General features: G+C 38.3%; 2 protein-coding genes across 2 annotated transcripts in view; both read left to right on the plus strand.

Annotated features, from left to right (window-relative positions):
- The window catches only part of LOC307252243 (kallikrein-8-like), a gene marked incomplete at both ends in the record, with an annotated part of 4828 nt that extends 1610 nt beyond the window's left edge, over nucleotides 1–3218 (plus strand). Inside the window, 3 exons of the mRNA XM_080029877.1 lie at nucleotides 39–91; nucleotides 1926–2050; nucleotides 3066–3218. Of these exons, the coding sequence (XP_079886003.1) occupies nucleotides 39–91; nucleotides 1926–2050; nucleotides 3066–3218 (331 nt within the window). The remainder of the gene's footprint in view (nucleotides 1–38; nucleotides 92–1925; nucleotides 2051–3065) is intronic.
- A 643-nt stretch (nucleotides 3219–3861) lies between these two features.
- Nucleotides 3862–12500, plus strand: part of LOC307252245 (venom factor-like) — a gene marked incomplete at both ends in the record, with an annotated part of 37279 nt that continues 28640 nt past the window's right edge. Inside the window, 13 exons of the mRNA XM_080029883.1 lie at nucleotides 3862–3941; nucleotides 5448–5637; nucleotides 6239–6404; nucleotides 6789–6859; nucleotides 7149–7240; nucleotides 8065–8147; nucleotides 8364–8451; nucleotides 8727–8829; nucleotides 9004–9118; nucleotides 10234–10349; nucleotides 10639–10782; nucleotides 11419–11634; nucleotides 12216–12416. Coding sequence (XP_079886009.1) covers nucleotides 3862–3941; nucleotides 5448–5637; nucleotides 6239–6404; nucleotides 6789–6859; nucleotides 7149–7240; nucleotides 8065–8147; nucleotides 8364–8451; nucleotides 8727–8829; nucleotides 9004–9118; nucleotides 10234–10349; nucleotides 10639–10782; nucleotides 11419–11634; nucleotides 12216–12416 — 1665 coding nt within the window. The remainder of the gene's footprint in view (nucleotides 3942–5447; nucleotides 5638–6238; nucleotides 6405–6788; nucleotides 6860–7148; nucleotides 7241–8064; nucleotides 8148–8363; nucleotides 8452–8726; nucleotides 8830–9003; nucleotides 9119–10233; nucleotides 10350–10638; nucleotides 10783–11418; nucleotides 11635–12215; nucleotides 12417–12500) is intronic.

Consider the following 12500-nt stretch of genomic DNA (forward strand, 5'->3'; position numbering starts at 1 on the left):
ATTTTGACTCGTCACTTTGTTCTTTTTGGTGTTTACAGAGTTGAGATCGCAGGTTACGCTGCCACTACTGGAGGCCCTAATGATGAAAGGAGTGAGGTTACTTTTATAATAAATAAATAAATAAATAAATAAATAAATAAATAAATAAATAAATAAAAAAATAAAAATAATAATAATAATAATAATAATAATAATAATAATAATAATAATAATAATAATAATAATAATACATTTGATGACCCATTATTGTGTTTTTCTGCTTATTTTACTGCAAGCCATTCTATTTGTCATACTAAAATTGTGCAGTTTTCATGAGGAAACATTTATTTAATTGATTATTTTCTTTATATTTACTAAATATAATTGTACATTTATATTTTTAAATTTAAATTTTATATTTTAATTTTTTAATGTGTAATACTTAATATTTCATTTTCGATATATTTTTTTTTATTATTTTTTTTGTTTACATGACAATTTTTTTTTCTCCAGAACCTGAGGGGTATACTACAAAGCAAACTCAACAGAGCCCGGCTCTCTTTTTTTGATCTGGTTCAACATAACACATACCCTCGCTCAGAGCTAACCGGTATCACGAAGGCAGTTATCAACCTCTTATGTTGAACGAGAGTTTCAGCTTCAGGCTCTGTGCGCGTCCCCATGAGAGGGGGCGTTTGGCCGTCATTTGACTCTGCTTCCGCACAGACTGGACTGATCTTGTGCCGCTAACTTTACACAAACGGACTGATTGTGAGCAGCTGAGTAAAACAAAAGTGTGTCGCCAACTTCATTCAAGAGGAAGAGTTTGTCAGTCTGAATTATTACAGCAGAAAACAGAGAGCCGAAAAAAACTATTACTGCAAATAGGCTAAGGAGAGTGGAATGCTGCCAGCATGGAAATTATTTATTTATCTTGCCGATCGTTCTCGCAGTGCGTAACGTGACATTATAAAACAATGAAACGTTGAACTCGGATTTAAACACTATACCATTTAGCCTAATATATATATAGGCTACTTTGCTATATTTATAGCACTACGCCTATAGTCCCACACTTAAGAATGTAATTTAAGTCTGACACTGTCTCAAAATGAATAGCCTATGGAAAATCATTTAGTTTTGGGCCACATCATAATGAATACAATTTTGATTTAGACTATTAGCCTTTTATTTGAATCTTACAAATACCAATAGGCCTACATTAAAAAACCTGTAGTCTGGACAAATATGAATCTAGGCTACTGTGAGAAGCTTAACCTGCGAGTCTGCAACGATGTCCGAACTGTGACAGCTGTCACCTGTCACGTCCCAACTGTAATCGCTACTTATGAAAAGAAAGCCCACAGTGAAATAATGTTGCAAACTGTGATTTTATAGAACGCTTTATTAAGAGCCAGTGTGTGTATATCGCCAGGTAAAATCATTTGAGAGGAGAGCATAGAGTGGCGCTGCATACAGTATAGGTGTGGGCTATTTTACATGTTCAATAACTGTATGCATGTGGCAAAAAGCCCCAGCGCGATGTTACAGTTCACTCTGCTGTAAGCCTAATGTCACGGCTTCGTTTCGTTCATTAACTTAGCCTACTGATCAATAAATTTAGATGTAACAGCTTCCTCAGTGAGAATGTAGCGCTCAGACAATATTGTCAGGTCCGCGGGATTTCTAAATGTGTAGTTTCCTTGAAGGGCAGCGCTCTATAAGAGCCGAATTTAAGCTCAAACTCTGAAACAAAAACTGGTCTGAGCAGGTTAGCCGTGCAGCCTCTGTTACCACGGTGATCTAGCCAGGTAGAAAGAGAGCCACCTTTCGTGATACTGAAAACTCTGGCTTTAGACCGCTTTAGACTCAACAGACCTCGCTCAGCCCTTAATCTCGCTTCGTAGTATACCCCTCTGGAGTATCAGCTCATCTCCACTGTGCAGACATTGAGGTCGTGGGCTGTGCAGATCTCACCGAGACCTTGCAGATGGATTTCCCACTTGCCTTCCAAGCTAAGAACTATCAACACTGGTTCTGTGGCCAAACACCGGGGATGGACATCTGCTATGTGGGTTGGCATGAAGGCCTCTAATGTGTTCTCTATTTTAACCCATTGATGCCTGATGCTGCGCGACAGACAGGAGATACATCAATGGGTTGAAGTGTAAATGTTAGGGCCAGTTTCGCAGACATGGATTAAGCCTTGTTCTGGACTGAATTGTACTTTCAATGGACAATCGCCATTCAAAATTCCATTTAGTCCAGGACTAGGCTAAATCAATGTCTGTGAAACTGGCCCATAGTGTTTTGAATCTAAAGGGGGAGTCAGTGATTCTGGAGAACGCTTGTATGTCAAAAACTTTTTTTTTTTTGTCAAAATCAGTGAATATCTCCTAACGTTCTGCTGACTGTCTATACTGTGTTTGCGCTGAAAAAAAAATCAGTTGTTAATGCACAGCCTAGGCACTGTAAACTGGTGTGTAGACAAAGGAGCCCACCATAGCTATAGCAGCATGCCCGTTTACAGAGCCTAGGCTATGTATTGGATTACACACTGGATTGTATTTCAGCGCACACAGAGTACAGACAGGTAGCGGATCATGAGGAGATATTCACTGACTTTGACCAAAAGTGATTTTGACAACAAGCGTTCTCCAGAATCACTGACTCCACCTTTAAGTAAGTATCAATTATACAGCTCTGGAAAAAAATTAAGAGACCACTCCAAATGTACAGTGTCTCTCGTTTTACTATTTATAGGTTTATGTTTGAGTAGAATGAACATTTTGGTTTTATAATATACACTTACTCCCTCTCCCCTTTCCCCCCAGGAGGTCATTCACCTCCTACCAGGCCATTGCTTAAATAAGACATTGTTTCTTAGCAATTTTTGCCTGTTTAAATAAAGGTTGATGATGATGATGACTTCTGACAACGTTACTACCAAATTCCAATACATTTCTTGTCATTAAGAGCATTTTCATTAAGTTATGTAGAGATGAAGATTTAAGAAAAATCCAGACTGGTCTCTTCATTTTTTCCGGAGCTGTACATGACAAAAAAAATCTCTCTCTCTTTCACAGGGAGATTCTGGAGGAGGAGCGGTGTATGAAAACATGATTTACGGGGTCATTTCTTTCCTTGGCGATCCGGACTATGTGTGTAGGAAGGCCGCTGCATTCATGGACCTCTGCAATCCACAATACGCTGCGTGGATCAATAAAACTATTAGCTAAGAAATTAATCGGCCATTGCCTACTATGTGTAACTGTGAGGATTGTTCCATAAAGAAAATAAGTAGAAGCAAAACATTTTTTATTTATACAAGTAAATCCCATTCAGACCGGAGACTCTTTTTCAAGGGAGACCTGTTCCCATCCCCACATTACCATTCACACACACATTCATAGCAGGCTAACTTTCGGTAGCAATTTTTAAGGGTTCAGTGTCTTGCTCAGGGACACTTTGACATGTGGCCGGGGGAATGGATACTAATACTATGTGCTACCAATGACATTTACTACACAGCCGTCGTGAGGATTTTAGAAGGAGTATCTATGCCATGTACCAAACCTGTGAAGAATGGAATAACTATGTACATTTCTAAAAAAAAAAAAATTAAAGTTTCTAATAAATGACATGACAGGCAATAAATAATAATACACACCTGATCTGTTTTTTTTTATTATTATTTTTTTACTCACTGTTATTGATCGGAAAACCATGGTCCCGCCTCCTGTTGATGACAATGTATTATGTGCTTGGGGCCTACGTGGTTTCGGAGGTGTGTGTGTGTGTGTGTGTGTGTTTTGGGGGGTCTGATAGGAGTTGACTGTCTCCACTGAGGCCACAGTCCAATGCTGTGTTCGGTCAGTCAACATGGCTCGGTGGAAGCTACGCAGCATTTTATTTCTCACGCTTTTCTGCTGCTACAATGGGCAGTGGGACTCAAGGAGAAGGTATTCTTATGTTTCATTTCTGACTCTGGGGACAGTTTATATTTTTGATTATTATTTTTTTTTTTAAGTTTTAGTTTTATATACTAATAAAGTCGTGTTCATTACAGAGCTCCCTTGAGAGACAGCAGGTAGGCCTATATATGTATATGTGTGTGTGTGTGTGTGTGTGTGTGTGTGTGTGTGTGTGTGTGTGTGTGTGTGTGTGTGTGTGTGTGTGTGTGTGCACAGAGATCATATACACAGTTGCAACCTTTTTAATTTCTGACAACTGAAGTTATCAGTTTTTAATCTGCTCCTCCAGATTTACAGGTATAGGCCGATACTGGGATCTCCATGAGTAAGTAAAGTATTTTAAAAGTAACTACCGTAGTGACATCAACCGTAAAAAAATAGCGATTAAGATTTTTGTTTTTGAATACTATACAATAAAACATGAATTACAAAATTCATGGACAACAATCTACACCACGTCTTAATTATTTATATTTATTCTATTGTGTAATGTTCATATATGATAAATACCATTCTGAAGCTAAATAATACCACAGTACCGTGTATAATACCATGTTAGAATGATACATGTGGTTGTTTCTGTTGATAGTTTGCATTGCTGGGTCATGACTCAAATTAAAATACAGAATGTCTTGTTTGCAGGGGCCTAAGCACAACGGATTTAGTTAGTGCTACACCAAGGTACGGTCACTAAACCAATAATAATACAACAGTTTTTCAAAATCTTCTGAAAATCTTAATTTTTTCTCTTCCCTACCCCAAACTTTGCAGTGATCCTGTTGTCTTTCACAACACATTTTAACACAGTAAAGCATTGTTGTTTTTCTTAACAATTCCAGCCACATATCAGATCCAGATAGTTTTTATTTTTATTAGTAATAGCAGTGGTAATAGCAGTTGAGGTTGTGATCTCATTAGTGAAAGAAGTTTTAATGTTGTCATGGTGTTTTTCCCCAAAAGCTACAGTTGAGGATAACATTGACTTTTTTTTTTTAAATAGTTTTTTTTACAGAGCAAGGAATTTCAACATACTGTAATTCAAAAGTTACTGGTTCACTGTTGTTGTTTACAGCAGCAGGGCCCACAGTTTTGTTTACAACCATATTCTAGTCATATGTTTGGTTCCAGGTGCCTCAAAATAATTTGTATTTGATTCATTATGAATAGAATTAACCAATACTAAGATTTTAAGATCTAGAGTAAACACTTTTTGTAAACTAACTGCACATTATTCATATGTAAACAAATCCCCCTCCTCTGAAACTGCATACTGCACCTTTATATTAAAATTAAAAGATACATTTTAGTTTATCGCAATGTTTGCTTTGTTCTGTGTATTTGCAATAAAAAACAACTATTCACAAATTTTTTTAAAAAAATCTAAAAAATCATGGTGAAACTGTTGTTATGATGATATATCTAATAAGCATTCCTACATTTGAGTCCAGAGATATATCATATGCAATATCTGCCACCACATGTCTTTCCTAACAGGTTCACCCTGATTGCCCCAGACGTGCTGCGGACAGACAGTCAGGAGAACATCTACATCCAGACAGACGTTCTGTCGGCCGCCATCACCGTCTCTATCTCCATCCAGGACTTCAGTAGAAGCACAATGCTCCTCCAGGAATCTGTGTCACTCAACTTTGTCAATGCATTCCAAGTCCTCAAGACCATACAGGTATAACTCACCACCAGGGCTGTAATGATGAAGATATAGTTCAGATAGAGAGAGGGAGAGAGAGAGAGAGAGTGTGTGTGTGTGTGTGTAGGGGGAGATGGGTGTGTGTGTGTGTGTGTGTGTGTGTGTGTGTGTGTGTGTAATGTGTCTTACCCCTGTAAAACCACTTTTATAATATTTGATACATGAGTTTCTAAGACCTTTTGCATCTACCTTTAAACTAAAATCTTGTTGTAAATATGTGTATCAAATATGATACAGCAGGTACAATGAGTTAATATATCTGAAAATTACCATACAATTGCATTTGATGATTCAATAACTGCCAAGGCCATTTACTACTAGCAACTTTTACTGATTTTTTTCAAGATTTTTTTGGGACATGTTTAGGCCTTTTATTAGACAGTTTGTAGAGACAGAGATGAAATGGGGCAGAGAGGGGAATAGCATGCAGAGAACGACCCCGGGCTGGATTCTAACCCGGGTCTGCTGTGAAGAGGACTGAGGCTCTATTGGGGGGGCGCTCTAACCACTACACCATGCCCCTCATTTTCCTGATATTTTAACAAGTTTTCTATATCTGTCTCTCATGTATTCTCAGCTCCCCTCAGCTCTGTTGAATCGCGAGGAGAAGAAGAACAAGTTTGTGCAGCTGAAGGTTGACTTTGGAGGCCTGCACACGGAGGAGAGAGTCGTGATGGTGTCCTTCCAATCCGGATACATCTTCATCCAGACGGACAAACCCATATACAACCCCGGAGACACAGGTGAGGGCTGGGGAGACATCGCTGCATAGATAGATGGATGGATGGATGGACGGACGGACGGAAGGATGGATGGATGGATGGATGGATGGATGGATGGAAGGATGGATGGATGGATGGATGGATGGATGGATGGATGGATGGATGGATGGATGGATGGATGATGGATGGATGGATGGATGGATGGATGGATGGATGGATGGATGGATGGATGGATGGATGGATGGATAGATAGATAGATAGATAGATAGATAGATAGATAGATAGATAGATAGATAGATAGATAGATAGATAGATAGATAGATAGATAGATAGATAGATAGATAGATAGATAGATAGATAGAGTAATTTGTCTGTCTTTCTTCTGTCCATTTCCCTCTCTCTCAGTTCGGTTCAGAGCGTTCGTTTCCAATCCGACCTTTAAGGCCTTTGAAAGCTCCATCTCAATAGATATCCAGGTAAACGAAAAGATGATTACTTTAATTATTACAGTAGATTGGTGTTAACAATGTAATTTATAGCAATTGCTTACAGTGTGTCTGTCTTCAAGGGATTTCTTCTTTTTGTCTAAATACTTATATTAATTTTATTTTTCTATTATTTTTTTTTAGTTTGTAACATACAAAACATACAAACAACAACAAAAAAGACATGACACAGACCTGTGTGTGTGTGTGTGTGTGTGTGTGTGTGTGTGTGTGTGTGTGTGCGTGTGTGTGTGTGTGCGTGTGTGTGTGTGTGTTATAGAATCCAGACGGTGTGGTGGTTAAACAGGTCCCAAGTATCAGAGCTGTGGCTGGCGTACATGGAGAGACTTTTCCTCTCTCTGATATCGTCAAGTAAGATCAAATTGAAATGTTGCAAAAACTACTGAATTGATAAATCTGGAATACGGCAATTAAATGGTTACAAACAGGCTGTGTTCGGAAAGCCACACTAACGTCCTACTCATACTAAAAGCCCTACTAACGTCCTACTCGTACTAAAAGCCCTACTAACGTTCTACTCTTACTAAAAGCCCTACTAACGTCCTACTCATACTAAAAGCCCTACTAACGTCCTACTCGTACTAAAAGCCCTACTAACGTTCTACTCTTACTAAAAGCCCTACTAACGTCCTACTCATACTAAAAGCCCTACTAACGTCCTACTCATACTAAAAGCCCTACTAACGTCCTACTAGTACTAAAAGCCCTACTAATGTCCTACTCATACTAAAAGCCCTATACGTCCTACTCATACTCATTTTGATGTCAATTTGAGTATGTTGTGGTTGTGTTTGCGAGTTTGTGTAGCCGAGAAATGCCCGGATGAGTACTAACTTCCGGGAAGATTTTGTGTATGGATCGACAGGATACTTTTCCTACTCAACCACCCCACAATGCATTGCATCTTTTCAAACGGCATGGAAGTTTTTTTTAAACTCTTCATTGCTTCTGTATACTTCAGTGTAAACGATCCAACAAACCTCGCATACACAATCGATCGTTAAGTATGTAGTATATACTACATGTTGAGTATGTAGGAGGGAGGACGTTAGTAGGGCTTTTCCAACACAGCCACAGACTCTCAACCTTGTTAGATTATACATGTAGCACCTAATATCAAATAAAAATCCTCGTTTTTTTGTGTAATCTCTGATATAACTGTATGTCTCTGTCAGTGAGGGGATATGGACGCTGACTGCAAAGTTTGACCACTGGGAGCAAAACACATTCACCTCCAATTTTGAGGTGAAGAAATACGGTAAGTTAAATTACACTTACATTTGCAATAATGTAATAAATCTGTTGTAAAATTAGTTTTTTGATTTGATAGTTGTCACATTTATTTTATTTTATTTATTTATTTTTATATTTATTTTACTCTGTATCTACACGTTTAAAGGGAGTTAGAGGCCGTTATATATATTTATCATGTTAGTTATATTTTTTTTAAATTTTTTGGCGTGTTGTGATTTAGTGCTTCCTGCCTTCAATGTAACTTTGGTGCCAAGGAAATCCTTCCTCAATTTGGATGACACTGAACTGGAAGTAGAGATCCACGCCAGGTCCGTTTAAAACACACACACACACACACACACACACACACACACACACACACACACACTCACACACACACACACACAACACACACACACACCCACACACACACACAAATGCTTGATATGCCACTGCAATTTATAATACAACTTTCGACAATATTCATTCACTAACCCCTTGAAAAGTTAACCCCAAAATAATACTGCTATGGACCAAATTTTTTCGGGAAAAATAAATAGCTCAATGTTGGGTTCCCATTACTGTTATCTATTTGTATTTTCAGTTACCTGTACGGGGAGCCGGTGCAGGGCACAGCCTACGTGGTGTTTGGAGTGAAGATCAACAACGAGATGATTCGGTTACCGTCAGTCAAGCAGGTGGCAGATGTAGGTCACTTTCTCAGGCTAGGATGAACCGATTTCTAAAATGTTTGCACATTTATACTACATAGGATCTCCGAGTTCAATACACCTTCATATTCCCACCGGTGAAGTAGGTCTTTTAGTTTAAGTTTCCTTTATTAAGCTAAAGGTTTTTCCGTGTTCTTGTTATTGTTGCAGCTGGCGGGAGGAGTGGTCAGTCTGAGCATGGCGGAGCTGAAGACAGCGTACCCCAACTTCAGATCTTTGGTGGGAAACTCTGTGTACGTCAAGGCCTCTGTGCTCACCAAGTCTGGTAAATATATGTATTTTAATTTTGTACACACAAGAAAAAAACACGCATTTATTTTTAATAATTAATATTTGTTCATTTTTATTAATTTATTTTCTATTTATTTATATATTTTAAAAAATCATTATCAATTTGTGTTATTATTATTATAATTTTTATCATTATCATTATAATATTTTTTTTTTAAATATTTTTATTAGTATTTTTATTTTTTTTATACAAATGCAATATAATGGAAAAACATGTCCATCAGAAAAGAAATGTATGAATATCTTTCTTGTGCTGACGGAACATAGGAAACTCCCAGGATGTGTAGTCTGTGTAACCAAATCTGTAAAGCTCAGTTTGTTGTGTTTACTCTATTCCTTGAACCAGAGTCTTGCAACGATGAACTTTTCAAAATGTCGCAATCAGACCAAAGTTTATTTTATTTCCTTTCCCGGACGGATCGATAGTTTCATCCAAACAATCAAATCAATACGACCTTTAGTCCTCCTGTACAAACTCAACTTAGTTATGACAATTAGGAATCTCCTGTGTTGCTGCAACTGTTGTGCTCAGTATTGGCACCAATACTGAGTTGAAACTAGGAGAAGTAGTTTTAGATGTTTTGAATGCAAAAGTCCTATATTTTCTGCATCAAACATATGAAACATCAAGTAATTCAAAAACTTGGGCGAACATGAACGTCTCCTGTTCAATAACTGATACAAACAACAATACATTTCATAAAAACTATATCTATTTTTACATTATATTAAAGTGTAAAAAATTAATATTTTTTTCTAAATAGATAAATAAAAATGTCTCTTTATTTTATAGTCATTATAAAATAGAAATAATCTGCAATTTCCAGAAAGAAACTTAAAAATTATGACTGGAATCTGCCTGCATGATACCCATATACATGTTACTATATCCTGAAAGTATATGCCATGAACCATGCCTGTGAAAAAAATGCACAAAAAAATGCAAAAAAAACAAAAAAAACATGCTAGTTAGTGACATGGTACAAAGACGCCATAATATCAGAGGAAGCCTTTGTGTCTAGCTTCAAGAAATGATTCAAGTTTGTGTGTATTTCTCACTATTTCCTGTTTTTGTTCTCTCCCACACAGGCAGTGATCTGGTCGAAGCAGAAAAGACCGGCATTAAGATCGTAGAATCTCCTTATGTCATAACTTTCAAAGACATTCCAAAGTACTTCAAGCCCGACCTGCCTTTGGACTTCACAGTAAGGACAGTCTATTGGGCTAATGGGCTTATTATATCTATCAACTACAACTGGCACAATTTACCCCATGGTATTTTCTCTTGTGGCACAACTTACACCACACCGGGGGCAAGATGTGCCACTAGACAACTTTTTTTCCGAAAGCTATATTTCTTAAACAGTTTATTCCAGATCCAAAGATTTATTGCCAGGGATGCACAGCATCCTGAAATATATGTACATATTTGAGTTGGAACATTTTTAAAAAAAAGTTTGTAAAATCACAGAGCTATCTTCTCATCTCCTTCAGCTGCAGGTGAGCCAGCATGACGGTTCCCCGGCCCGTAACGTCCTGGTGAAGGTCAATCTCCTGGACACGGCCCTGATGGTCTCCTCTGGCTCCACTAGAGCCTCTATCAACATGCCCAGCACCCCACAACCTGTCACCATCACTGTTAGTATGACTGCATTCTCTTTTTTACCCTTTAGGAATACTTCACCCATACGGAACCGGCATTCTATCATCATAAAATCGCTATTATAATATATAATGAATGAGGTTTTTCTCCCCTCAGTCTTTCTTCAGTCTTCCCTTGGCTGTCCTGTTAATCCTATAACTACACCCGAAATGTAGGGTTAGACAGTCAGACCATAAAACACTCTTTCTGCCTTTTCTCAGGCTAGGATGAACTGATTTCTAAAATGTTTGCACATGTATACTACATAGGATCTCAGAGTTCCATACACCTTCATATTTCCACAGGTGAAGTAGGTCTTTAAGTTTAAGTTTCCTTTATTCGTCAATTTACTCAAGGCACGTTGAAATTTGTCTTTTTCGCATATCCCCTCTCAAGTTACCACACTTTGGAGGGGGTCAGAGCACAGGCTCAGCCATAATACAGCGCCCCTGGAGCAGTTTTGAGGTTAAGTGTCTTGCTCAAGGACACAATGGTAGAGATGTGTTGGGCACCCTATATGTAATATCAGCCACCACTAGTTTTACTACTCACACCCTCTTGTCCGGTGCCGGGGAATCCAAATGTTTACAGAGCCTAGGCTGTATATTAACACGTCTTCCTTTCCCCTGCAGGCTGAAACCACACAGGCGGACCTGAGGCCAGAGCAGCAGGCCAAACAACAGATAACTGTGCAGCCCTACAACACATTTAACCGGGAGAAGCAGAACTACCTTCACATCAGCTCAGGCACCAACACTGTGTCTGTGGGAGAGAGGCTGTCACTCAAGCTGAGCATCATCGCTGCAGACAAGACACGCAGAGACCTCATCAAGCAAGTCACTTACCTGGTGAGACACACACAAACATGCACATACACACACAGATGCAGACACACACAAACATGCACATAAAAACACACACGGGACTAGCATGCACAGACGCATTAACACGCACACAGACCAAGGCAGGGACGCATGCACACACACACAGATGCATGGCAGGGACGCAGGCACGTACACACACAGATGCAGACACACACAACACTAGACATAAACAAAAAATAACTCTGATAACTTTCTTCCCTAATCAAAATCAAGTCAAATTAAAAGGTAAATAAATAAATAATAATATAATTAATTAAATAAATAAAGTTAAATAAAAACATAAACTAAGATAAATAGAATTAACTTCAAAGCCAATCTAAAAAAGTAGGTTGTGAATTTGCCTTCAAACATATGAACACTCTTTTCTGCTTTCTTCCCTAGCAATAAATAAATACTAATACTAATTAATTGATTATTTAATTAATGAAGTTGGATAAATATAATTCACTTAAAAATCAATCTAGAAAGGTAGGTCTTAAAGCTTGCCTTCAAAGATAAAAAATATTAAAAAAATCTTGTCTGCTTTCTCCCCTACACTCCCTCAGGTTTTAAATAAAGGTAAAATCATTGACGCCCAGCGCTTGGATGTGACTGGTCAGTTGGAGACCACCGTCGGCCTGACGATCACCGCGGAGATGATGCCGTCGTTCCGTGTGGTGGCGTTCTACACGATCCCCTGGGTCGGACGGGAGGAGCTGGTGCCCGACTCCATCTGGGTGGATGTGCTGGACTCATGCGTGGGAGGGGTGAGTTCAGATCAGTCTTTTATATATTAAATTGTATTTATATCTTTTTATTAATTTCAAATTTTTTTGATTTTTTAGTATTTT

This window comes from Ammodytes marinus, assembly GCF_949987685.1.
Source record: "Ammodytes marinus genome assembly, chromosome: 6".
Taxonomy (NCBI): Eukaryota; Metazoa; Chordata; class Actinopteri; order Uranoscopiformes; family Ammodytidae; genus Ammodytes; species Ammodytes marinus.